At 46.8% G+C, this 27823-nt stretch overlaps 1 protein-coding gene across 1 annotated transcript; it reads left to right on the forward strand.

Annotated features, from left to right (window-relative positions):
* The first annotated feature begins 848 nt into the window (after positions 1-848).
* TMEM86A (transmembrane protein 86A) lies at positions 849-27339 on the forward strand. The gene is made up of 3 exons (XM_056492100.1): positions 849-1122; positions 16669-16933; positions 21113-27339. Exons 1-3 carry the CDS (start codon positions 1102-1104, stop codon positions 21538-21540), a joined length of 714 nt encoding a protein of 237 aa, XP_056348075.1. The 5' UTR covers positions 849-1101; the 3' UTR covers positions 21541-27339.
* The last annotated feature ends 484 nt before the right edge of the window (positions 27340-27823 follow it).

A 27823-nucleotide genomic window follows, 5' to 3' on the forward strand; every position in this document is an offset into this window, starting at 1 on the left:
AATAGCAAATTACTTAATCATCAACTATTTAAGTACCTGTTTGTTTTGTCATGAAGTGAAACTTGTGAGCAAGATCGTATTACACTTAAAGTGGTTTCTTGCATCCTTAAATATTAATCCTCAAACAAAAACAAATTAAAGGTAGTCCCAGGGTCACTTTAGTAAGTCTGAGCTGATGTATCCTATTCTCTCGTATCCCACACTAAATGTTCCTTATCTTTTTGCCGACACCAGCATCTTTGCAGCATCTGAATGACCTTGGCAGAAGGATGGGATGGGGACAGGGATGTAAGCTGGGAGGGACCCAGTTTTGGGAGGGCACAGGGGCTATTACCAGGAACAGTGCTGGAAAGTACAGTCAGCCCTGCAAGGGAGAGGGTTTGCTAAGGACCTGTGGTCTTTAGATGGAGATGATGGGAAGTACTAAGGAGGCAATTGCGAAACGAGAGAAAAGGAAAAAATATGGAAACATGGGGCGCTGGACACTCAAGGTGGAGGAGAGAGTTGAAGGCCGCAGGGGACAGTGCAGGAAATAGGGATGTGAAAGGAAGGGCAGGAGCAGGAGCGGCAGGCGGGGAGGGAAGGGAGGAGAGGCACAGGCACGGGTGCGTGGAGCGGGGAGCCGAGCCGGGACGGGCCTGGCGGAGAGCGAGGGCTGAGCGCTGCGCTGCCTCTGTACCGCCGGTGCCAGCGCCCCGCGGGGCGGCAGCGCAGGACGCGGCGCCGCCCGGTGTGCCCGGCCCGGAGCCCCGCGGCCGCTCCCGGGGCCAGCGCTGGCGCCCGGCACGGCCCGGCCGCACCGGCTGCGGAGGGCGCCCGGCCAGGGGGCGGAGACGGCGCTGACGCCGCCGGGGCCGGGGCCGAGCGAGGCGCTCGCCCTCCCGGCAGCGGGCCCGGGGCCGGGGCCGCCCGCTCCGATCGCGCCGCCCGCCGGGCGGGCCCGGGCCGCCCCTCCTGCTCCCCGCAGCGCATTCGCCGCGGGGCCCCTCTCCTGTGACGTCAGCGCCGCCTCAAAAAGCGCCCCGGCAGGCAGGCAGGGCAGCGGGCTGGGCAGCGGCGACGGCGACAGCGGCCACGGCAGCAGCGCGCCCCGCCGCCGACATGGTGTCCCCCGTCACCGTGGTGAGTGCGGGCCGCGGGCGGGCGGGCGGCGGGGCCCGCGCCCCCTCCCACGGCCACCCGGCCGGTGTCCCGCTCCCCGGCGCTGTCCCCGCTCCCGGCGCTGCCCCCGCTCCCGGCGCTGTCCCCGCTCCCGGCGCTGCCCCCTCTCCCGGCGCTGTCCCCGCTCCCCGGCGCTGTCCCCGCTGCCGGCGCTGTCCCCGCTCCCCGGCGCTGTCCCCCAGCGCGGCGGGCGCTCCTCTCGTCCCGCGGCTCTCCCGCTCCCGGGATGCTCACCCGGCCTCCCCCGGCAGCTGTTGCTCCAGCGGTGCGCCTGCCCGGGCGGCTCTGCGCTGCGTCCTCCTCTTGTCGTGTGTGTTTGTAAAAACATCCGCGGCACATCTGCTCTACGTGCGCTGCATCTGCTCAGAGCGGCGCTGCCCCAGCTGCCCTGGGCTCGCACCGCGGCAGTGCCTGGCAGCATCCTCCTGTTCCCGCCGCCTCCCCTGCCCTCGCAGGCATCTCTGCCTCGCCATCCGGCTTTGCTGACCAGGTCCTGCTTTGGGCTGAGGCGTGTGTTGACCCCCGTGTGGGGCAGACCCTTCCGTAGGTTGGGTGACCTCTCGCTGAGACCTCGTCTCGTCTGCAAGTCAGTCTGGCACTTCCACCACCTAGCGACGTGAGATTGGGATTGGTGTCACCTGCCTGTCTCATGGGGAGTCACGATGCTTAATTAACGTAACCAGCAATAAGGTAGCAACTCGCTGCTCTCCTGTCAGTAGGTGATGTGTGCAGCAGAACTCTTGGATTGATGGAACCAAGCTGGTAACTGAAGGCGCTGTGGCTTGTGACAGCGGTACGAGGAATTGCCCCTGCAGGTGAACAGGGGCTGTTCCAATGCTGAAAGAACTGACAGAACAGCAGAGAAGCTGCACTGTTAGACATGCTTCTTTGCATGTTCCCCTTTCTAGAAAGTGAGGGATTTGTTGGAATACCCCAGCAGACTTAACACATGCTATTGGTGGGAAAATTTCCTGGTGCTTTGCTGCAGCACTGAACACCTACTGCTGATATCCTGGTTCCCTGTAGATCCATTCTCATTTTGTTTTGAAATACTTTGGTTAAGGGCCAGGCTATTGCATACTCTCTGGCAGGTAGAAATCTTGTCCTGATCTTAACTCACAAAGCTGGCGTTCAGAACTTTTAAATTGCTTTGCCAGTTCTGCACAGCAGGCTGTATTGTCTGATAGTTCGGGTGAATTTTCCCCCAGTTATTAACATGTACCTGGTAAGTTCATCAGCAGCCTGGAGATGACTTTTATCTCTAGAGACAGAGGGAAGTAGCTTGGAAATTATAATGTTGTAGTGCCAAACTTTTTTGTGTTTTTCCAAAATAATGTAAAATGTGCTTCTGTGCCATAAACTAAATTTGTCCTTCAGTAATGCTTTTGGTTATAGTGAATTGTGGATGTGTATCTTGGAAGTGCAATCTCATGTTGGGACAGTGCTGGACTGGCTCAGAAACTGACAGGTTTTGTTTCACAGTGTGCAGAAGGCAGTACTTGGCTGTTGTGCATCAGGGTGGTCTTGCAGAGTGTTATTTCAACTGAGTTTTGAGGTAAATGACTAAAGCACGAGTATGTGTTGGGAAGGGTGTACAGAGTTGAAACCGGAAGGCTTTAGGAAGGTAAACTGTGGAGGAAAATGAAAAAAACTTTCTTTTCTCATTTTTCTCAATTCTTTTGACATGTAACAAAGCATATTTCTGCTCTGTCAGTATCCGTGACATGTGAACAATTTACTTCTCCAAAGGCAACTAATGCAGGTGTGAAGCTATGGGGAGCTGGAGGGATGGCAGGACCAGAAGCTGTGATCAGAGCTGCAGCTGTTTGCCATTGTTGTGGAGCTGGGAGGGAAGGGCAACTGGTCCTCCACACAGCTCACAAAAAAAGTGTTGCAAGCCTTCAGTGTTGTGAGGAGCAAATTTTGCACATCTCCATCAGTGGTTGTCACATTGCTGTTCCTCTGCAGGAGGCTGTCCCACAGCCCAGGAAGGGCGGCTGGAATCGGTGTTGTGCAGCAGCCTGTGTTGCCAGGAGCGTGGTGTGGCCCTTGCATGGCGGGGGCTGAGGAGCAGGATGGCTCTACAGCTGGTGGGCTCCCTCCAGCAAGTCCCTTGCTGAAGGGAAGGGCAGTGGCCATCGGTCTGGCCACAGCTGGGTGCCCACCTTGGGGCCCAGCCCTTATCTCTGTACTGCACTGCCTTTGCTGCATAGATAGACCAGATCTTTGGAGCCAGCATGGATATCACTGCCATGACATGATGGGGAGATTCTCTGGAGGGGCAGCACCTAAGGCATAATCAAATTAGCCAGAGGAATTGATTTTTCTGTAGTGTATGTCCTCTCCCAGCACACTGCAGCATCAGCCCCAATGGGGAGAGCACCAGAAGAGCACATCTGAGAGTGATAAGATTTTTCTTGCCCTTCTCAAAATGATGGCCTTTGTACAGTATTGCAGCAGGTGGCCCTGGATGCTTATATACAACCTGCTCTCCTGCGTCTCCCCCTCTTTCCTTCCTTAGGACACTCTTCTAAAAAGAGTAAAAACCCATGAGTTCCAAGTCTGCTGTACAGCTGATAGCGGGAAGGAACCACACAAGGAGGCATGGTCCATGGAGAGGATCAAACTAGGACTCTTTGTTTGTGCCAGCTGCCAGGCATGCATCATTGCCTGGAGGCTTGGAATATCTGCCTAGTGCACACAGAGAGACCACAGCATTGTGCAGAGCTCATCAAGCTGTGGTCTCTGATGCTGCACAATTCATATGTGCTGAGCATACCCACAAATAAACAAGTCTGGTGCCAAAGTACCTTTTAACAGATTGTGCCAGGTCCTCAGCTGGGATAAAGCTCTGGAGTCCTGCTGATGTCAGAGTCTAGACTTGCATAGCGCTGGGCTGTGGCAGGGAAGATGCATTTGTCTGCCATCCTGTTCCATCTGGTGAGCGATGCTCTCTCTGGTTGGAAGTCACCTTGGAGGGAAGCTTTCACTGCTTACTCTGCTAGGCAAGCAGGAGCATCCTGCTTTGAATTTGTTATTCTTGATACTGCTCTGATTAAGAGCTGTTTTTTCTGCATAAAGCCAGGTAGGCTGAGAGCCTGCAGTTGGAGCACAGTATTGATAAATAGTGTGTTTGCTTCGTGGATATGTGAGGTTTAATTCCATTTTTGTTCAATCATCACTGGTCCCACCTTAATACAAGAGCACTCATTAGTGATTTTTGTCCAGGTTCCCCCACATCCCCCACTGTTGTCTAAGCAGTTTCTAGTGTGAGCTTGTGGGAGATAGCTCTTGCCCTAAGGACCTTTCTGCCCTGCAGGCAGCATGATTGCAGGAGCCACAAGTGTGCAGGAGATGAGCCTGGAGACATGCAGTCATTCTGACATTTACATAATGCTCCTTGCTTAAAGGGACCCTATTTTATTCCTAAAGTTAGGACTAAACTTAGTGTAGGGCTTCACAGCACTTTGAGGAAAACAGGGCATGCAAAGTACAGATTAATTGGCCGAGGGTAGATCTCTTTAGAGGGAAGTTATAGATGATATTGGTGTGTCTTTTAGAGCAAGATGAACTAGGGCCTCTCATCCCTACAACATTCCCTCCACACCTGACATGTACTCGACCTAGCACAGCCATATGTATGGGAGACAGGTGAAACACTCTTTGGTACAGATTATTGCCCAGAATTCATATCTTAACATTCCCCATCCCTTCCCTTTTGTCCTCTGGTGTATTTGCATCTTTGAACAGACATAGCTGGGTTGGGAAAGGCTATGTTGTTTTGAGTGCACAAAGGAAGTGGAGCCCTCAGCCCCATCCCTTCTGGGTGGGAAGCAGCAGCACCTTCCTGAGAGCAGCCCTTGGGAAAGATGCAGGATGTCACCAAGACAGTATAAAGGTGACTTGCAAAAACTGGGCAAAATGCCTGAAAGGTACAGTCTGGAAAGATATTCTCCAGCAAGAAGTATGGAATAAGGCTGGAGAACTGGATGGGTATCATTTTTGTTTCTGAACAGGGGCCAAACCACACTGATCCAGATAGGTATGGAAACCTGATGTAAATCATGTTGCTTAGAGACTCTGCACTATGGGCAACTGTAGCAGTAATAGTTCTAAGCATAGTTTTAAAGGTTTATTAATAAAAAGGGTGCTCCATAATCCTCAAACTTTTGCTTAAAATGGGAAAGCCAGATCATACTGGAACTATTTCAGCTTTGCTTTTTAAAGAGAGGATGTATTGTTTCTGCATTAATGAATGAAATGTTAGCAACCATCTAAGTTAGAAGTAACTCTTATTGTTAATTTTACTTTTATGGTTTAATTTTACTCTGTTCATATGCAACATTGTTGCTTTCATTGTAATTTCCCCCATTACTTAAATGCATCATAAACTGGGATTTTATTATGCAGGAAGCTTGTAGACATGCACATTCAGATAATGCACTGACAATTATGGAAATATGGCACTACTATAAAAACCAAGCCAATGTAAATGAATGATAGAAAATATTTCTAAACATTTGAGCTCACTGAAGAAAGGGAGGGAATCATCACCTTAGCAAAGCTTAGCTGGATCTTAATAACATTTATGTCAGTCCCACCTTTTGGGAGAAGCCTAAAAACTTTGGTCCTACCAAGCAAAAAGCTGTGCTGATTTATGCCAGCTAAAGCCCAGGCATAGCGTTACATGCCACGATTTATTTTCTCAGACTGAACTTGTGCATTCTTGCTGTGACATTGACATTCCTTGCCGTAGCTGTTGCTAGGGGAGGGTGGGCTAGCGGAGCCTGCAAAGCGCGGGCTTCTCTCACGCTCTTCCCAGTGCTGGGCAGGGAGCACTAAGCAGGCAGTGCTGATCACTGCTGCAGGCAGTGCTGTGGATTAAAGGCTTCATTAACCCAAGTGTATCACTCAAGGCACACGTGCCTGTTGTTCAAAGTGTGCTTTGAGGGTTAGGATTGTGGGTCCAGTTCAGAAGTCTGTACTTAGATGTAATTCCTCTGAAAGAACAGAGATGTATTTCTTCTGTTCTCTTTTCCTGTCCAAGTATCTCTATCCAAAATACACTGTGTGCAGCAGAAGAGCCAAAGTTATCTTCTCTGTGGGTAACTTCATAGTGCTGAGGAAATAATAACTCCAGTGAAATTAGACTCTTAGAAAAAGATGGCATCAGGAACCCATCTTCTGCTAGCATGTGGAAACTCTTGAACAGCAAAAAGATTATTAGTTACATAATTCCCTTCACTCCTGGAGGCCCAAGTGGTTATTATATCATCACTTAATTTTTCTACTGTCCTTCATGTCACACAATGCCCAGTAGACTTGTCATTACAGCAGAGATGTAGGTTTTGCTTACTGCAATACACACAAAATGAGGGTGATGGTTATTCCTTCTTCTAGCCTCCTTCTGCCCTACCTATATCCATTTCCTATATTGCCATAGTCTAAATAGCATTTCAGCTAATGACAGGTTTCTGTGTGACAAATGTATCAGTCTAGAGCATCCCTCCATATAATGCTGGATGTGAACAAGTATCCGGGTGACACAGCACAGAAAACTCTGTCTAGGAGTTTACACACCACCGGAGCTGAAAGGCAGTAGATGGGCTGGGCAAGAGCTTTCCTGAAAATTTCATGTGTGCTGGGCTGGGAAGGATTTCAGACACCAGCAGAGCTCAGGGGTTCACACTGCAGCCTCTGACTCAAGAGTTGCACAGATGCAGTTTTGTTCTGAATAAATGGAACTTGCCTCTCTTCTTGCATTAACTCAGTGTTGCAAGGCTGACTCCTTATTGCAAATCTGCCTGTTAATGAGAATGATGGCTCTTTTGATTCACCTTGCTGCAATCCTATGGAAATGCCTTGTTTATTACCAGCAGGCTACTCTTCTCCCAAAAACTAATTCCTTTAGATTACTGCAAGGCAGGTTCTTGCCAAAACTGAGAAAACATGAGACACCCTTGTTACCGAATTGACCTTGAGACTTTTGTTAAGTTTGAATGAATGGTAAAGTTTAATGTTTTGCTTCTCACCAGATACCAGCTTTGGAGGCAGATATGGCATCAGCTGGCATCAGGCATTAAATTTCCTGTTATGTATCAAAATGAGTGCCTTTCTGCTGGTCTCAAGTAGCCTCTGATTGAATCATTGCTTAAGACTGAGGGAAGTTTGACCTTAAGCCAGCTGCTCATTTTTCAGCACATTCTAGGCACACCAGACAGATTTACATGTTTCCCATGGCTTCAGCAGAGCTGGGCTGAGGCCGTGGTTTGGCTACTGTATCCCTATTTGCCTGTGTCTTTTTTTTTAGGGTATGGATAGCAGTGCTGACTTGTGCTCCATTGCAGGAGGAACTAAGCAAGTTTTGTGGCTTTTCCCTGCAACCCTGATATAAAAGGAGTGTGATGACAAGGGTATCACTTAATTGATATTTTAATTGAAGTTTCCACTTTGCTTGGTTGCATCTCTGGATTTGTACCCTCAGTATAATGGGTATAATCCTGGTAAGCAGCCGCACACTTATTTATGAGTGTGGTCTGCATTTGTTTATGCAGCCTGATTAGAGCAGGAGTTTTGCAAGTAAAAGCCTTGGTGTATCAGTGTGAGTCCTGGGAATGTGTGGGTTAGTGTTTGTGAAGGTTAGTGTTTGCACCTGCCCACTCCACATCTGTTGAGACTGGCTGGGAAGATCCAATTTGTCTTCAGGTAAGTTGTTTCTGATACTGACCTCTCCAGGTCACAGCATCTTGACACAAGAATAGATATTGGAAATAAAATCTGTGGCTCTGCTGTCATCCTTTGACCTTAACACTCTCCTGACTCTTAAGCATATTGATCCCTTGATAACATGAGGTGGGCTGCTGCTTTTTTGTAAGCTATCAGAGCAGCATCTCTCTAAATACACATCTTTATTGTGATTCATTGCTATTTTTTCCTTCTGATTTTCTTCAATATCAGTATTTCACAAGGTTTCAACCTGCAGGACATGATACACAGGTAAAGCATTTAATTCAGCTTCCTGATAGGTATAAGACAAGGTGAGCAGTCCCTCCTGGGCTTCCCAGCACAGCCCTATTTGCCTTTACTGGTATTATTGCAGCCCCTTGTGAGGATTCATATAGCAAAAGTCTCTTGGGCAGAGCTGCCAGCTTTCCCAGACACTGGCAGCTGCCTTCCCCTCCTGTTTCAGCTCTTCCTTCCTGTTCCTTGTGCAAAAGCCTCACCTCTGCCAAGTGTGCACCAGTCTGTTGTGTGAGCCAGAAAGGTGAGCTGCAGAAGTGAATGCCTGAGGTGGTTTCACCCTTGGCATGTCTTTTTGGCAATGCTGGTAGGGCTGGTACAGCCTGTCGTGTGCCACCTGCCTTCCGGGCTGCACTCCTGGCAAAGGGCTGTGACAGCACCAGTGCCTGCAGTGTCCTTCATTTAAACCCACATTATTCCCAGAGATTGTAGGTAAAATGACATTTCTCTGCTGAAGAGGTTGCAAATACCAGTCCCTGGTAGCAAAGCAGCATGGCAGGGTAGAGCTTTGCCAAGTGCCCATTTCCCTGAGTACACATTCTTCTGTGCATCCCCGATGCCACAGCAAAATGACAGAGTGGCTGGGGCCCTCCAACAAGCACATAAATGTGCAGTGGGTTGTGGGGTGCAAATAATGCTGGAGATGGAGGAGTGCAAGCAGAACATGGATTTCAGCCCTGTGAACAAAGCACTCTCTATGCAGATCTCTCTCTGCTATTACCTGGAGATTCAGCCTGCCCTTGGTGCTGGCAAGGAAAGAACTGACAGCTCTCCCTGAGGTATTTTATTTTGGTTTTGCACCAGGGACTGGAGAGAGGTTCCAGTTTTGCCACACAGCTCTGGGGGCAGATGACAGTGGGTGGCACTTGTCTGTAGCAATGGGCCTTGCAAGAGGGTGCTGCTTTTTGCTGTGGCTCTGTGCCTTGCAGCTTGTATGTTGGGCTTACCTAAAACTGCTTCTTCCTGGGTAACAGAAGTCTGCACTCCCTTTCACAGAAAAGTGTGATATAAATAACAATGAGTCTCCTGAGAACAAGTGCTTGTAGTCTGGAAGCCCTTCCCAGGATAAGCTGTGCAGACTTTTCTGTAAGCAGTAGAAATTTTTTATCTGGATTTTAGTGTGACAGGCTAAATAATTGCCCCTTCCCATCCTGAGAGGAATTGCCTGGGACAGGTACCAACTGTGCATTTCAGGGTGCTGGCTACCTGGCTCCTGAAATTCCCTGTGGCTTCACAGCCTCCTCCTGATGTCCAGGGTAGCAGTAGGGATATGGCCCCAGCTGACCTCACTCAAGAGGAAGGATGAGTGCCCTTGCTGTGGCAGTGCTGCAGCTCTGATGAGCAAAATGAAAAGACAGACCCATTGTAGTTCAGGTTTTTAAGCATCTGCAAGGGGTTCTTTTGTGAGTCTTACAGCAAAGGAAATGTTTGGAGGGGCTTGCTTTCTGCTACACAAAAAGGAAGATCCAGAATCTCAGGAGGGAAAAGCAATCTTCTGAGATAAGATGTTTTCAGGCAAATACTATATTTTTGCTTTCATTTCTGAGAGCTATTGAACTACCCTGAAAGCACTAGTCTGATAGCCCCTGCAGGCCTGAAGAGGCTTTTGAATTCTTGACTAGTTTAATATTGTTAGTGCTCGGCAGTGGCACATTATTGACCATACTCTCCAAAACTGCTGACAGCTATAGCATTGCTACAGATGTGGAGGCAATCATTACTACTACAGGTTAAGAGGTTTTTAAAATAGCACTGCTTGTGATCCTGTGCCAGTCTGGTAGACAGGACAGATGATTGGTAATGGAAAAAAAAACCATCCCCCCAAAAACACCTTAGCAGAAATACGCATTTCCAGGCTGAGTCTTCAGGATGAAATATTTTGGTCTGTATTTTTTAATGAGTCAACATCTGCTAAAGAAAGGCTTCACCACCTTGAAGACTTCCCTGCAGTCCCAGAAAGCCAAGGGCAGGTACCCCAGTGACTTTGTAAGGTACTGGTGGGTGTAGCAGTACCTGGCCTGATAGCAGTAGGTCCTGGGTAGTGCAGGGAGGTCCCAGAGACACTGTTGCATAGCTCAATAGCCAAGATAACAGGATTTCATCTTCTATTTGGTACAGGAGATAGCTTTTATGGATACTGTAACTTCCTTAACTGCTGCAGGAACACTGTGCTTCAGTGTCTCAAGACAGCTCTGGGCAATCCTAGGGTTTAAAAGGCAAGAAGTGGGAGCAGGCTGCTCTTGCAATATGTGGAACAAGCAGTGCCCTGATGCAGTGGGAAGATTTCCTTGGCTCCAGAACCTCCTCCATCTATTTTAGGCTCCTAAAGGACTGCTCCCTCACATTTCTAGAGCCTCTTACAAGGCATCTCTTGAGGGCAAGACACCAGTTTCCCCTTTGTGACTTTTTTACATGCCAGGTGTCTGCAGATGCATGTTTTTTATCCGAGAGCTCCCAGGTGACAGTGACCCAGCTGAGCCAGCCTGGCCTCGTCAGCAGCTCTGTGACCGTGGTCAGTGTGACTGCTCAGCACCCAGTGTGTTTTACATTCTTCTTCCTTAAGCACCTGACAACAAGATGGGGCTGCTGTTTTACTCACACTGCAAAAGTGGTGTCTGCAATCTCATGCCACTGCCACAGCACAAGTGCAGAGCGAGTGCTGCCCAGCTTTCCTGGCACAAACCAGCCCATTTTTGATGCCCAGCTGGGTGCCCGGGCGTGCAGCCTCGCTGCAGGGGCTGCCATTCCACCTGGGACAGGCTGGCACAGGCAAGCAAACATTGCCCTGCTGCCAGGCATCTGCAGGGAACCTCGTGCTGAAAATTTCCTCTCTTCTCTCTGCATCAGAGGGGAAGTTGCTCATCTGGAAGCAGCCTTGGTGCTGACAGGTTTTCATCCCCTGTGGTTTATCTGGAGAGTCTGTTGAGTGTTAATGTGACTGCAGGTTGGGTAGCATTTTGACTTGGTGCTGAAAATAAGTTTTGTTGTGGCTCTTTCTCCTGCTGAAGCAGCCCAGCCATGCACAGGGCCCTTGTTAGATGCCAGTTTGATTGATCCTCACCCACTGCCTGCTCCTCTGTGCCTCCACCAAAGGGTGACTTTACTGGTGCCAAGAATTTGTGCAGCAGTATAGGCTGAGTTCACCACCCAAGAACTGTGAGGCCCTGTGCCAATTTTTAAATTGTATTTTTCTGGCAAATAGCCATAGCTTGGTTTTAAGAAAAAGAAGTCAAGTATTTCTAGCTCTCAACCCTGTGTAAGTCTGTTGTGGAACAAAGCTTGGAAGTGCAGTTGGACCTTACTTTGCTTAACTGAGGTGGGGAAGAGAGTACCCAGACTGCTGAGGTAGAGGGAGGTATGATGGAAGCCAACAAATCTGCCCTATTTTTCAGAAGTTGAAGAGACCCTGGGGGTAGAAGAGCTGCCTTGGACATTCATGTGTCTGAGCTGGGAGGATGGTCCTTTTGCAGACTGGAAGTGTTCAGGCAGAGTCCTGTAACTTTTGGCTTGTGCTGGGCAGCAGAGGCTCCTGTCAGACAAATCCATGGTTTTTCGACCCCTTGCAAACAGGTCTGACTGAACACCTGAGCATGAGCTGAGTTTCATTGCATTACCCTTGTGGGAGAAACAGAGGCCCTGAGTTATGCTGGGGAGTGCCAGAAGCTGCAATATAGACCTGGCAAAACTCATTGCATGGCATAAGCATGATGAAGCCAGGATTGCCAGCATGTGAATTTTCCCACATGCATAACATGTACCATCTTCCGGGTTATTTATTTGCTATTTTACAAATCCATCTTAGATGCAATCCTCTAGTCTTGTCTCCACTTGAGGGGAGATTTATCTATCACCCTGAATTTCCTGCAGCATGTGGAGCCTGTTCAGGAGCCATCTGCCTTGGATGCTTGGCCCCTGGCATCTCCAGCACAAACATAAACCCTCCTATTAATTGCAAAAATATGTTGCACCAACACAGTATTTCAGGCAGGTTGACTGGCTGGTTCAGTAACTCTTCACCACCCTCCATAACAAGCACTTATTTTCAGAATTTTATTCAGGAGCGGCTTGGACATGTACAAGCCACTACCTTCCATGACAAATGGCAATAGGCAATCTGTTGTCCCCTAGGAGCGTGTTTGTTCCTGCAGGAGAGCAGAGCTGGAGAGCCTTGCAGAGAGCCACATATTCTGAGCAATGAGAAACAAGGGCCATGGGCTTGCAGTGTCAGAAAACATGGCAACAAAGCCAAATAAATATTTATTGGCACACAGCTGGTTGTGAGAACTATTGTCACAGTAGGGCAGAACCAAGGCACGATCCACAGTGCTGGATGCCAAAAGCCAGGAGGAGCAGCTCAGACACAAAATGGTACAAGGCTGATGGGCGGGCTGGGTGGAGGACAACAGCCCAGCTTTTTTTGGCTAGTGCACACAGCTGTGCTCAAGTGTTTCTCACTGGAATAGCTGGGGTATTATTTTTACAGCACTTTGCAGCCCAGTGGGTGCAAGCCATATCCCCACAGCAGGTTGGCACACAGGTGGTGTCTATATACTCATTTTCATTGCAGGATGATTTAGGGGGCTTTGCAGAGAGGAGACCAGTAGTTGCTACTCCACATTGTTTCCTGGGACCAGTGCAAGGCTTAGGAACAGTGAACTCTGTCCAACTTGAGCATTTTAATGCTACAAGCTTCTGATGTTCTGTACCTCAGAAGACAGATGTCTCCCTGTGGCAGCTGGATTTGCTTTCTCACTTGTGATAGAGATGCAGACAATTGGCTCCAAAGTGTTAAAATCAGGGCACTGTCTTATGAGTGTAGCTGTTCCCATGTGAATGGGGCTTATTCTGGAGTAGAGGAGCCAAGTGTAAATTTTTTGGTTTGGTTATGTGCCTGCAGCAGTCAGAACAGGCCATATACAGCAGTATCTCAAACTGGAGCAGAATGAGCACAGACAAAACAAGAAAGGATCCTGTAAACCTATGAACACCTTGGGAAGTGGATATCCAAGCCCTGAGCCTCCAGAGAGCTACATGTGCCAATATCATATTCTGTTTGAAGATCACAGAATCACAGAATGGTTGAGACTGGAAGGGACTTCTGGAGATTATCTGGCACAAACTCTCTTGTCTTGGTGCAAGCCAAGACACAACTTCCTCCTAGTCTGCCTGAGTCTTGGAGGGTTTCATTGGATTTGGTTGGATACAGATAATTTAATAAATAATACATCTACTGTGATTCTACAAATACAGAGATAGTGACTTTACAGCAGTTTAAACTAATTTTCAAAGACTCTAAGTAACTTAGTAGCCATAGCAGTTGAGAAAAAGCCTTAAATTATGCTCAGTTTAGAAATTCAAGTCTTGGAAATACTGCCTTGTTTTTGCATTCAAGATATTTTCTGTACTGCATTTCAGCACAGACTAAATTAACAGTAGTAGGAGAAAAGATATGGGAAGAAAAATTCAATAGAATTTGTAACAAAATGGCAAAACCCAGTTTAAAGCTATGACCATCACACACGTTAGCAAAAAGGATCGTGTCACTTCTACCAAGTGCTTTCTTTTCCAGCCCCATGGTGCAGCCCCATCTCACATTCTGTCTCTGAGACACAGGGACAAAGGAGACGGGCGGTTTAATCCAATTTATCCACGCAGAAGAAAAAATGTTCCCCTTCCCTGTGGTACAGCAAGTCCCATCATGGATTATATGTTTGGCTTTCCTCAAGCCACAGCTTCCAGTCATGTTGGTACATGGTTTTCCAATACCAGTCTTGACTTGTCCTTCAGGTGGCATATTGCCCCACCACCTCTTTTCAAGCCTCAGCCACGTGACCAAACAGAGGATAATCCCCAGCCTCACCCTCTGGTTGCCTCAGTTTTTCTTGGAGGACTTTTCCAAAGTATTTCCAGTGCCACTGATGGGACCCTCATCTTGGTCAGAGCCATAAAAGGGCTCCAGTGGGGCTGCAGCATTCAGTGATGGGCAAGGGCATGGTTGGAAATAACTAATCTAGAGTATTCTTGGAGAAAAAGTGTTAAGAAATAAAGTGCCAGTGATGAGAAGCCTGTAGCCCTTCTAGAATATGAGATTCATTCTTACATGAGAGTGCTGTAACTCTTATGCATGAAAAATTCCTTAATTATTATTAGGATGGAAATAATACAAAACATTATTCTAAAATAAAGCTGTCTGGGCTTGCAAAATTCACATTCAGATAGTGAGAAAAGGTAATTCTGAGCTTACCAAGCAGACATAATCGTTCTGCACAAGTTTGTATCTTAGCTTCAGTAAGGCAAGGCTCCTGGGGAAATGACAAGTGTAATTAAAACCTGTCTCATCATGTGTGCACACAGGAGAGGGCAAGCTGTGATGGTAATTGTAACTGCTCCTAGCAGGTGTTTTTCTGTTAATATGAGGTATTAAATAAAACCTACTATGTTTACTAACCCAAATACTCTCCTGTATGCTTCTATGCTCTCTTTCCCCTACAGTACTTGATAGTTTCCAGGCAACCCCAGTACTGGAGGAGACTACATGGATTTTTATGACTTTTATTTCAAGTTCATTTGCTATTTGCTGCCAGGATTTTCCCAGGGAATGCAGACAAGGAGTGGTAAATGGTGATTAATTTAGACAGCCTAAGTAGAGGACTCATGGCTTGCCATGTAATACAAGAAAGTTAACGGCTTGCTGATGTCCTTTTGTTAGGGAATTGTGTAGCCTGGTTGTTTAATGGAGTGTTTAAAAATTGTGTTGGCAATAGCCTATGAATAATGTATATTGAAATACCTTACTGCCAAGAAACTGCTGATATGCTGGGGAAATTTCCATGAGATGTGAGAAAAATTTTGAAGGCACGGTCTTCTTGGGATGCCCTTTATTTATAGCCTCACTGCTTCAGAGGTTGCATTCCCTTTTTAGATACTGCATGTGAAGATGCCCTCCTCTGCCTCTGCCTCTGTCTTCCAACTCCACCTGACTCCATTTGCTTGTGCCCATAAAAGCTCTGGAATTTTTATGAGATTAGGCTTTATCACCTGAGCACTGTAAGCATGGAGTATTTCCTGTACAGTCTTCACCTGTTCTGAGTATCTGCACCAAGGCACCCTGCATCAAAGGAAGATGGACACTGGTCATGACAATGTCCCATGATGCAGGAAGCATAAAAAGGGTCAAGTTATTTAGGGGGGGGAAAAAAAAGACAAGTTGGACTTCACAGTGTGAAATCAGTTTGGATGCCTCTAAATTTTCCCCCATGTCCTCCTCCAGTGCAGGAGGCCTCTGTGTGCTTTGGCTGTGAGTAGTGGGAAGTCACTGTGATATATAGCAAATAAATCTTGCTTGACCAAAGAAATGGGAAGACTGAGGTTAAACCCCTGCTTGCAGAGGAGCTCTGGGGGTTGCACTGCCTTAGGTGCAAGAGGAAACAGGCCTCCTGTAGGCTCTAGGACATGGCTCAGGCAGGCATGGAAGCAGCTAGAGTCTTTTCCTTTGCTCCTTGTTTTGGTCCTCAGATCTTCTCCAGGAGAAAATAAAATCATAGCTTTGTTTCTCACATGGAGTTTTCCCCACCTGCACTGAAATGCAGAAATGTGCCAGGAGGGCAGGTGAACATAATATATATCACTGTGCAGAGTGGTCTCAGCTAAGTGTTTGTCAATAGCAGACCCAGCTTGTGGAGCACATAGCTCTGTGCCCTGCCCCTGCTGTGGTTTTTTTGAGTAGCCAAGTGCTCGTGCTGCATTTTTGTGTCTGTATTTACACAGTAGAGCCCTGAGTCAAAACATTTCCTGCAATATAGGTACTATACTATTAGTGTAATGCTAGAACAAAGCCACACAAGGTTGATGTTGCTATTAGTCAGCCAGGGAAATGACATCCTCACCTGGGAGGTTGATCTGTTGGGTTTTGATGCTCGTGATGCTAACAGCAAGCTCCAAGCATGAGGCTACAGGGCAGGGGAAAGAATGGGCTAGGAGAGAGGTTGTATCCTCAGGGTGATCTGCAACTGGCTAAACAGGAGGATTTGTGAAAATGGGAGAGAAGATTTGTGCCTTTACTGGCTTGTTTGCTGCAGGGATATAGCTGGGCGTGCAGCATTTTCACAGCTCCTGGAAAGGTGTATAAAAAGGGTTAGCCTAAACACAACATAGGTGACAAGGACAACCAGAGGAGTTTGACTAATGGCCTAAATATTTTCAGTGGAACAAATAAAGAGAAAAGGTTCTAAAACTTCTTCCAAATCTACCACCGAAAGCCCATCCTGCCAACTGAGAAGTGTTTTCAGAAGAGAGGGTCACAAAAGTCTAGGCAGAGGATCAAGGTCAAGTTCAACCAACATTTCTTGGGATAGGAACACTGCCAGCTTGCAGTATATGGAAGAGCAGCTTTCAAAGGGAAGGAGCCAGTTCTGTTATGAAGTTTATTCCACTGATACTTCTGATGATCCTACTAATTTCTCATTTTTTAATGTTTGTTTTCTTTAGGTGAAGAGTGAAGGCCCCAAACTGGTCCCCTTCTTTAAAGCCACTTGTGTCTATTTTGTCCTCTGGCTGCCAACTTCCAGCCCATCCTGGTTCAGTGCCCTCATTAAATGTCTGCCCATCTTTTGCCTGTGGGTTTTCCTCCTGGCTCATGGGATTAACTTCTTAGTGTCACACCGGAGTGCCAGCCGCATCCTAGCGGGACTCATATTCTCGGCAGTGGGAGACGCCTTTCTCATCTGGCAGGAGCAGGGCTACTTCATTCATGGTGAGTACAGTGTCAGTCCTAAAGGGATGCCACAGTGCCCAGCTGTTACCCTCTTTATTTAGTAATGAGTTGCTGGGCCACATGTTTTGTTTATTCATGTACAGCTTAAGCCCCGGGCGCTGGGAAGTACTTATCCCTTGACTAAAATCCATCATGGTTTGAGGAATCACATCATGGATGATTCTTTCTCTTGAGCTTCTCTTGAGGTTAGAGAGGTAATTAGGTCAGGTTAGGTTTCCTGGGATGTGTCACAGCATCTGGGCTGGCTGGAGTTGAGAAGGTGGCATGCCAGAATCCCTGGGGAAGAGAAGGAAATGCTCATGGCCCTCATCAGTTCCCATGAAGCTACGGGAAGTATTTACCTCCTTTCTTTCTGCAGGGAGATCTGTCAGCCCTGTGCTGTGAGGATTGGGGATGGAACATATTGTGCAAAGGTCCTTGGTGGAGAACAGGTGGAGAGGACATTTATGTTTTGATAGACAAGCCCATAGCCTAGGGGAGGCATTAAGTGGATGACAGAAACCAAAGCAGCAGCAATCTTGTCCTACTTGCAGGTTCATCAGTGTGAATCATGCAGCCTGTTGTACAAGACATGTCTGTTTTGCAAAACATTTAAATGATGGTCAGTCAAGGACAAACCTTACTGCAGTGGTCTGTCTTCTCTACAGAAAGATCCACATATCAGAGCAAAATGAGCTTGGTTTGTTTTGCTAGTTTGCAGACTGGAACATAATGATTCAGATTAGTCATTTAAAGCCACGTTGAACCTGCCTGCAGCAACTCTCTTCCTGGCCTTGGACTGTCACAAGAAATCAGCAGCAGTTGAGTCCTTCACTGAACTGACTGGTGGGGTTTCTGAATTTAATTTAACCAGCACAGGGATTGCACATAACACCCACCATTAACTGTCTGCTGTGACTGTTCCACTGGAAAATGTAATGGGATGAGGGAACTTTCCTGACTTGTGCTGTTTGTTGTCAGCTCTGAAAGTCAAAGGCTTATTTTTTCCCCTCTCTCACGAGGTTAGTATTTAGTTTTATTCTGATATTCCCACAAGCTCTTTCTTTACGAGAAAGAAGTGTGTGCAGTGCCAGATATGAAAGGCCAAATGCTCTGAATCTGGTTTTAATACTGCTTCCCAAGGGCTTATCCCTGTCCCATTACAAGTTAATGTAAAAATATTTACTGATTTTGGTGGGGTTTGAATTAGGCCTGAGGATTGGCTCTATCTGGCTGAACCTTGGGCACATTGCTGAGGAGTTCTTACTTTCTTGAGGTGCCAGCCCTTTGGTGTTGAGTGCTGACATTCCCACCCATGGGCCTCCTCCCAACAGGAGTACCTGGCTCAGTCACCTCAGCCCAACTGCTTTTGCCTCCTGGAGTTGCTCCTTGAGCTATGGCTTGGGAAACATTCAAGGCCCAATTCTCCCCATGATGGTTTTCATGTATGGACTGTTCCATGCTTCTCCACTCCCATGTAACTGGTGTATCTCTGAGTTTCCTGTCCCAGTTAATGCTAGAGAAAGGTTAACCAGTCACAGCAATTCAGCATCTGGTTGATGAGCTTTAATCTGCAAATGAGCCAGGTTTTCAACCCTAGTCTCACAACTGAGAAGTTCTGCTTTGTGGGTTTAGGCACATTTTTTCTTCTTGAGAAGAAAAGCTCTGTTGGAGCATTTTGAAAATCTCAGCCCACTGAGCTGAGCTGAATGAGTAAACCTGGGAGCTGACTCCCTTGTTTTTGACCAGCCTCACCACATGTCACAAAACTACCTTCTGTTGGAAAGTGTTAATACTTGCATTTCAGATATAAGCAGATAAAGTGCATTGCTCCACTTCATTCTTCCCTTTGCCTGAAAAACGTATTTTCTCCTATTTAAAACTCATCAGGTTGCTGTTGCTGACAACTGACAATATTTTTGACATCATCAGTTGTGGGAATTTGAAGTTTCAGGAGAGAAGAGGAAATAGTGAATAAAAATCTACATTCTGTTCAATTTCTGCAGTTTTTGGACTAAAAAGGGTTGGAAACTGGGCTCATTTGAAAAGCTTTTGAGACAATGAGTTTATAAAAGGACGTTTGTTCATTACTTTATAGGGAAGTGAGAGCCTGGGAACCTACTCCTGGCATGCTTGACTTTTTTTCATTTTTGCTGTTTCAGTCTGCTAATAACATGTTATTTTCTGACTACTGTCTTACTGCATGTAGAACATACTTTACAGTGTTAATATCCACCTCCTTTGAGAGCAGGAACTTAGAAGCAATTCATGCATTTGGTGAAGAAAGGGACTAGGAAAAAGGCCTTATTACCAGTCTGAGGAAACCCAGAGGAAGAAAATGGGAGAAAAGGGGTGATCTCCTTGATGTGATTAAGAGGACCAAGCTAAAGGCTGAAAAATGCAAGAGAAATGCATTCCCTTCCTTGTGCAGCCATCACAGTTTTCCCTAGTTCCTGGCTTGATTTGTGGGTGTTGAATGAGTAAACCTGGGAGCTGACTCCCTTGTTTGTGACCAGCCCCACCACATATCAGAAACTCCTCCTGCCTTTCCAGGCTCTTTGCCTGCTGCATCCTGTCCTCTCCTCCTCCTCCTCCTTGCTGACAGATGCCTGCATGAAGGACAAAACATCCTTCAGTCCTCTGTTGCAGAATGCTCCATATAATGCCACCGAAGGAAAAAAACACATTCCTCACTGCTAGGGCAACATATCCTTCTCTTTACCACCTCCCTGGGCTCTAACCTTTCCTGTACTACAACCCTATCAAAAAGCTCTTGTCCTAAATCCCTTCTCAGTTTCTTCAGTGTTCTGTCCATGAGGTGCAATAGCTCTGTGAAACATCAGCTTCTTGTTGTCCTCTTTAGTGCTTCTCTTCTTTCCCCTTCATGCTGTCCATTTTCTCTAGCCTCACCCTGCAAAACAGATCCCACCAGCTCCTTCTCTCCCGTGGATTTCTGTCTCATCCCACCATGGCTGAGCTCTCAGTGGGTGTCTGATCTGGTCCTCCCCAAAGGCAGGGAGACACTTCCACTTCCTTGAGCTGCCTCAATATGAGAGTAGTAGAATGAAGCAACATCTGCCAGCTGCAGGTTTTTGTGACTGCCCTTTACACCAGCGCATCACATGTTAAATGTTAACAAGTGTCCTGCTGGAGGACTCGGCTTCCTTTTCTCCATTTCATGCTGTGGAGTTGCATGAAAACTTCCAGCTCCTCTAATAACCCTGCCAGGATAAAGCTAGACAGCCTGCAGCTGCACCATATGTGGGGCTGGGAACCAGACAACCCAAGGAGCTGGGCTCTGTTTGTGGCCCATTATCTACAGTTGTCATGACAGCTTGGAGGCAGCAGCTGTACCAACACATTGGGACATATTTTTGTCAAATGGATTAGTGGCAAGTGAATAACATATGGACAGCACCTTCCAACACCCACATCTGGCATTTCTCAGGGGTGTTGTACTTCAAAGAGAAGCTGGCATTTTATTTTCCCTGGCTGATTCCTGGTAAGGTTCATCTGAATCTTGCAAATAGCCATAAAATTGTTGGCAGATCACATTGGTGCAGTCCTATATGAAATATGCCAGCTGCTTCTTTCCAGCTTAGGTTTCTCCCAGCTATGGGCAGAGATGGAGAAGCAGCCAGATTTAGTCCTCAAGTGCCTTTGGGTTTGTGGCTAAATATGGGCAGGCTTTGTGTCAGGGTTCAGAGGGATTAGTGTCTTTTGTCACGTTTTGTTCCTACACTCCTGTGGTTCCAGTCTTCCTGTTCCACATGTGACCTATGAGCAAAACACTGTGATAGTTAGAGGGGGTGATCTTTGGTTTGCGTTCCTCCCAACCTTCCATCCAAAGCAGGGGAAGAGGAACTACCTGAAAAACAAGATCAATTCCTTCTCGATCAGCTCCCATCAGTTCCACCCAGCTTATCAGCAGAAAGGTTTTTGTCACAGCAGAGCTGTACTCGGCTGCAGCTGTAATTGTGCTGGGGCTTTTTTTAGGTTGGGGACTTGATACTTGATACATTTTTGTACAGATTTTTGTAATAAATAGTCCCAAATGGTCAGTATGGTTATCACTGGTACTATTACTGGTAGGTAACACTGCAATGAATGTTTTCCTCTGCTGCTGACGGCCAGTCACTGATGAAAGGTCACACTTTCTGTGTCAATGCCTCTCTCCAGGTCTGCTGATGTTCGCCATCACACACATCCTGTACTCTTCAGCCTTTGGCATGAAGCCTTTGGACCTCAAAGCTGGCTTGCTGATGGGCCTTGTCTCCAGCTCCTGCTATGCCTTCCTGTACTCCTACCTCTCGGGTCCCTTCACCTACCTGGTGGCCGTCTACATCGCCCTGATCGGCTTCATGGGCTGGCGGGCGGTGGCGGGCGTGCAGCTGTGCAACGACCTGTGGACGTGGACCAAGCTGTCGGCCTGCGTGGGCGCCATGCTCTTCATGGTGTCGGACCTCACCATCGCGCTCAACGAGTTCTGCTTCCCCGTGCCCTACTCGCGCTTCATCATCATGGCCACCTACTACGCCGCCCAGATGCTGATCGCGCTGTCGGCCGTGGAGACCAGGGATGAAGAGGACTTCAGGAAGAGGAGCTAGGTGGAGTGCCAATAGTCTGTGAACACATGGGTTATATCTCAGGTGCTGTAGCTGCATTCACCCCTGAGAGAGATCTCCATTTCTCTAGGCACACTGGTGATGTTGATTTTGCTTCTTTGAAGCATTACCTTTGGGAATTACTTTTATTTTCGTTGGCTTTCTCTGAATACAGCTTACTTCAGTGTGGAGTCCACATCAGAAAGCTTAGACTGTCCCTGCAGTAGTTACTCATTCAACTTTTTCTCCTTGGAAGTGCTGTACTACTGCATTTTACTTGTTAGTCTTGAAACGGATGCTGAATGTCTGGGAAGAGGAGGGCTGGTGGAAAGGAGGTTTGGCCATGCACTGTGCTAAAAGGCTTGCTCTCAACTGTAGGCAGACAGGCACAGATCTCTGCTGAAGTCATAGGTAAAAGTTAATTTAACTGATGTTTGTCTCTTCTTGTGCATTACAAACTCAGTATGCAAACTGGAGCTATTCCTCTGTTGAAAGGAAGCTTGGAGGGAGAGTAAAAACAGCATATGCAGCTGGGAGCTGAGCTCTGAAGTCAGTGGCAGTACCCACCAGAACCAGCATGAAGGCAGAATCCCAAGCTGAGGGCACAGATTGAGAGGTGCTGGCAGTGCTGTGCTTTGATTGCAGTGATCACTGCTCCAGGGCAGGTCTCTAGGTGCAAGTCAGCATTGCTGCCTCTGGCAGAACTGTAGAGAGGAGCTTGATGTGATTTCAGGGACATCTTAGTAGCCAGGCCAGCGTGTTCTCCCTCACCACGTGCACGCAGTTGCACAGTGCCTGCAGCCACCACTGAGATGTAATGGGCACATGAGGAACTTTGATTTTTAAAGCAGAACTTACTCATTTTCTTAATCAGTGTATGCCCTAATTATCCTTAGTATGGCAGACAGGCATCTAATCTTTATGCCTTTATTCTCCAATGTCCTAACAAGTAATATTCCATGTACCCATTAAATTTTAGTAGCACTTGCAGTACTACTTTTAGTACTGCTGCCTGCAGTATCTTAAATCTTTGTGTGAGCATTTCCTGTGATCAAGGCCCTGATTTTGGATGTAGATTGTCGTGTTTTGCCAGCTGGTGGAAAACGATCCTCTTTACACCACTTCTTTTTTTTTTTTTTTTTTTTTATTATTTTTTTAGAAAGCCCCTTTTCAGCAGAGCTTCCTGAAAAACACTGTCCTTTGTGTTCAGCACGCCTGCCACTTCCTTCTCAAACTCACATGGACTCACATAGAACTCTGCTAGCTTTTCCCTTGTGTTGAGAGTCCCGTTCCTCTCCAGCCTCACCTGGTGTTCCTGGCAGGGAATAGGCATTGCCTCCCCATGCCTTCTCCATCAGTGCAAATGCAGCCAGTGTTACAGAAATCTGGGTTAACCACCCTGACCCCATGGGGGCATCTGCTGCTTTTCAGACAGGGATCAGAAAGGTCAGCTGCATTACGGAGAGGGAAAACACTGTAGGTAGCACAGCCCTGTGTAATCCCTTCCCTTTAATGCTGTTATGTAATACTGTCAGTATTCATTCACTGGCACCTCAGGGCCCGCCTGGAGTAAAAGCTAAGGGAATTTAGAGCCATAAACCATTTTCATTCATCAGCATTGCTTATCTCCTGGCCACACATTGAACCCTTCATTGTAGCTCTCTGCAGATGTCACCTGCTGTTACTCAGCTTGGCTGTTTGCAAATCTCCTCCTGCAACAGAGTGACCCAGCTAAACATTTGGGGTGAGTCCCACCATCCTCCCAGCATGTGAGCAAACAGCACACTGCAGTCTTTGAGTCCCAGCTCCTTGGCATGGGTCAGTCCAGCACACTCAGTCCTTAGCTGGCAGTTCTTCAGAGGAGCTCCCCCACATCCTGAGCTTCCCTTTGCTTTGAGGGAAATGCTTGCGTGATAAAATAAGCTTTATTTAAAAGTCTTGAGTTTTGATTCTTTTTTTTTCCTCTCTAGAAACAAGTAGTCTTGCACTGCCTGAAAATAGCTGAGTTGCTTTTCTGTGTGCTTTTTCTTCTTGGCTTGCTTTGCTGTCCTGCTCTACCATCAGCTACTGCATACTTGCAGAAAAGAGTCTTGATGTGTTATTAGGAGGCCCCTCTTTTCCACTGGCCATCAGAGGTGCAGTTCCTAGTGGCAGAGGTCTCTGGATAGCAGAAACTCATGCAACCTAAGTGAGCTGTTCCCTTGCTGTCCTGGACAGATCAGCTGGAGTGACCTGGCTGGGACACATTGGCCAGTCACACTGGCTCCATCCCAGTGCTGCAACAGCTTCAGCCTTCCTGGGAACACGAGGCAGAGCCCTCAGCATACAAAGGAGAGTCCTGGTTGGCTTGGAGGTTTGCCGGCCGAGGCTCTTAATCTTCAAAATCTCTCTCTGGCTCTGCATTCCTCTTTCTAATCCATATTACTTGAACGAGACCGTTTTCCTGGAGGCTCTTTCCTGCTGGGAAGAGACCAGCTGCTGTGGACTGTGATCTGACACAATTTTGAGATGCCTAAATCCTGAGAAACACTAAGCAGTTGCTGGCAGGCTGTTAAATAACTTTTCTTGGGATTAAAGCTGTTCCCTCAACCCCAGCGAGGGCAATCTTCACTTTGAAGTCGAGCAGAAAAAGGAGTGGTGTTCATAAGTGACAAATGGTGTTACTGGCCTGTAAAACTGAGGTTCAATCCATTCTTCTCCTTTTCAGGAGCACAGTCCTTGAGAAGCACCCAGTCTTTGGCCCAGGAACATTACAGAGGGAATGGAGCCTTCCTGGTGGTGTAGTGTTCCTGGTCCCAGCAGCAGCAGCTCCTTTTGTAGCTAAGCACAGAGGTTTTCTTTTGATACTGCTGTATCCAAACCTCCTTCTGCAATCCCTATCCATGGTCACTTGAGCTTACACACTTAGTGTGGTTACTTTCTGTAGTTATCACCCTCTTGGAGGTCCATTGGCTCTTTAATTGGACATATAAAAGATGCAGCATGTTCACTTCAGCCTCTTTCTGTAGGCAGATCCTCCTTGCACAGAACTCCCAGGGTCAGTCAAAGAAGCAGTACTAATTGCAGCTTGTTTTCAAGTGCTAGTAATGCTTCTGGGCTGTGTCACAGGGTGATGCTCATGTACAAATGGCAGATCAAGAAGAACAAAGCCAGAGGATTTTAACTTTAAGCTTTCTTCTTACTCTGTGCTGAGTACCTGGCTTCAGGTATTCAGGCTTCTTACTCCTCCATATTGAGGCTTTTGTGTGGATTGCTGAAGGTTTCATGTTATCATCAGTGGAGGTAATTTATGTATTTTTACACAAAAATACTTATAAAATTCCCAAGAGGAACTTGGCAGCTTTTAGTGGCTCTTCAAAGTTTTCCAGTCCTGTATTTCGACACTAACACCTGCGTTGTCATCTTGCTATCATGGTATTTTTGGGGGCTGCTCTGGAAGGAGCAGATCAAAGCAAACAGCAACTGTAGAGCCAGTGGCAGGTGCCTCTTTCTCTTTGCTTGGTTTCTGAATACAGACAGGGTCTTTTATGCAGAGGCATCCTAACTGTGTTCTTGGAAGAGAATGGGAAGTTGCTGACTTCTCATGACAGAAATCCTCCTGGGTAATTCTCCTGCCTTTTATCCATGCTCGCTCCTTTTGTGGCCCTGGGTGAGTCACTTAAATTTTCTGGGGCCAGGTCCACATCTGGTGTATGAGGGCCAGTGCAATGCCGAGTTTTCCCAGCAGGGGACCAGGCTCTCACTCCACTCTAAAGTGGAGCTATTAGCCCTTACCTACCCCACAAGGATATCTTGAGGACTGATGCTCATGCAGCACTTTGAAGATGTCAAGTGTTATGTAAGTCACAAGTATTATCCAATTTTAATGTCAAAATTGCTTTTAGGGATCTGCAGGACTTGTTTTAAAACATGGAATGCATGTCTGCCTTTTGAATTTGCATCAGATAGAAAAAAATGCAAAATATTTATTATGCTGGTTAACAGGATGGGCTCAGCTACACTTGAACTATGAGGGAGGTTTAGCATAAAAATCTGAACTTTCTAATTTCAGTTTTGCAAATGGTTTTTAGTTCTTCTGAAAGCCTTGACCAAATTCTTAGATGTGAACCTTGCATCCAACTTTTGCAGTCTGATCTTGTCCCTCACTGTTAGCTAGAGTAAGTATAATCCAACCAAAACAGAGTACCTCACAATCTACTGGGGCTTTTGAACAAGCTGGAACAGAAAATGAACTCCTTCTGTTCAACCTTCAGTCTGCAGAAGGTCAGCTGGGTTTCATGAGACAGCTGTTAAAGGGATGTTTAATTTCTCGGACTGTAAGTTTTACTGGCTTTAAAATCAGCAGAGAGAGAAAGCCTTGATGGAATCAATAAGGTCAGCACATCCTTCCTGAATTCCTTTCTTTTCACCCAAATCAAGGAAGCTTTGTAGCAGAGGAAGTGCTTGTTCCACCAGTCCTGTGACCCAGAACAGAAGTTGATCTAGAAATACAGCTCTCAACCACCATCATGTTCTCAACTAAGATAAAAATGCCACTGTTCACTGATCTCTAATTCTGGACCACAGCTAGAAACTACCCAGTCTTTGTAGCACTAGCTGCTGTACGAAAACAAATGAAGGCAAAGAATTACACACCAAGGAATGTGAGCTGTGCACATGTGAAATGGACCATAATTTTGAAGCAGCTGCAGTAAAATCTTAATATGAACTCAGAAGCAAACACAATGCAAATTTTTATGGTTTCTTTAAAATATTTGATGGGTTTTCATTTTCTTAGTTTGGAGAAAATTTTCTTAATGTTATTTTATTTTTGCTCTTACTGTAAAGAATAAAAATACACAACTCTAGACAGACTACAAATGAAAAAAGGGTGGCCAGTTGGCAGGAATGCCAAAACTTCTGTGGCTTGTATTGTTTCTGTGGTGACACTATGCTGCTCTTGGGTGAGCTACTGGAGTGGTGTGATGGCTCAAAAGTGAGGCTGAAGCACAGGATGCAGGGGTTGAGCCACCAAGACTTCAGTGGGAGCACGACTGGGCCAGTTTGGATCAGTCAAAAGACAGAGCATAAGGAAATAAAAGACACCTTTTCCTGACAGAAGAAAAGCAAGAAACCAAAACCAGCCTGTTGGGCGATGGTGCTGAATCACTACAAACATATTTATCCAGACCCTGCTCGTGCAAGGTTCCTGCTGGACCAAGCCTTGCTCCTAATTCAGCTGGGGAGGCTTGCTCCAAGCCTATGGTGCTGGTAGGGTCAGGCCAGCAGAACCTGAAGCTTTGTTAAATAAAACTCGAAAACCAGAAAGCAGCAACAAAAACAAGAACAAAACCCCGAAAACCACCACCACCACCAACAAAAACAAACAAAAAAAAACAAAACCCCAAAACAAAAACAAGGAAGGAAAAAGCAATGCCACTGGGCAAGTGGCAGTTTTGCCTGCCTGAGAATGCAGAGTGGCTGGTCTGTACTGAACACTAGACTTTGTCTTGGACCCGTGTGAGTCTCTTGCTCCAGCCCCTCTCTCACACATTCCAGGCAGAGTGCACTGAAAGATGTGTCTGAAACAGCTGCTCTTCTCTGGGGAGTCAAGTACTTTGCCATGTCTGAAAGTCTCTAGCACTTACTTTCTTTACTGTGATTGTAAAGGTCACCACATACAGTACAGCCAATTGATCCGGGATCTTTTTCTTAATACATTTTTATGCTGATTTTACTATTTTAATTCTTTGTTTGGAATGTAATTTTTTTTCTCATTTCTTCTGTGTGTAACAGCAATTAAAAATATTAATTTACTGGGTATTTTTACTGTGCAGATACATCATCTCCTTGCTCATTTTCTGTCACTGTTTCAGCACTGAATATGAAGCCCCCCTGTGGTAGGCAGCTTTGTGCCACTGTTATGCCCTCCAGCATAATTTGTGCTGGAACTGCTCAGCACTCCACTAAAGCTGACTGTCACAGCCACAGGATTCCTACCTGGGGAACCCTGAAAAATACCCACGTGCACCCTACAGAGTACATCCAACAAACCAACCAGGCACCTGGCTGGTGTTACACCACATCCTGGGTGCCCTGGGATGCCAGTCTCTGGAACAAGCTTGCCCTTTGCTGCTCCAGCCTGTCCCACAGACAATGGCCATTTGTCCACACTTCCAGGGAAAAGGGAGCTTGCTGCACAAGACTGCTCCAGGAAGACTGCCAGGAATTCCCAAACTAATGGCCAAATCTCTCTTGCCCCTCGCCCCAGGAAAAATTTCCAGGAGCAAAGGAGTAGAGTAGTCTG

Source organism: Oenanthe melanoleuca, chromosome 5, assembly GCF_029582105.1.
Source record: "Oenanthe melanoleuca isolate GR-GAL-2019-014 chromosome 5, OMel1.0, whole genome shotgun sequence".
Lineage (NCBI taxonomy): Eukaryota > Metazoa > Chordata > Aves > Passeriformes > Muscicapidae > Oenanthe > Oenanthe melanoleuca.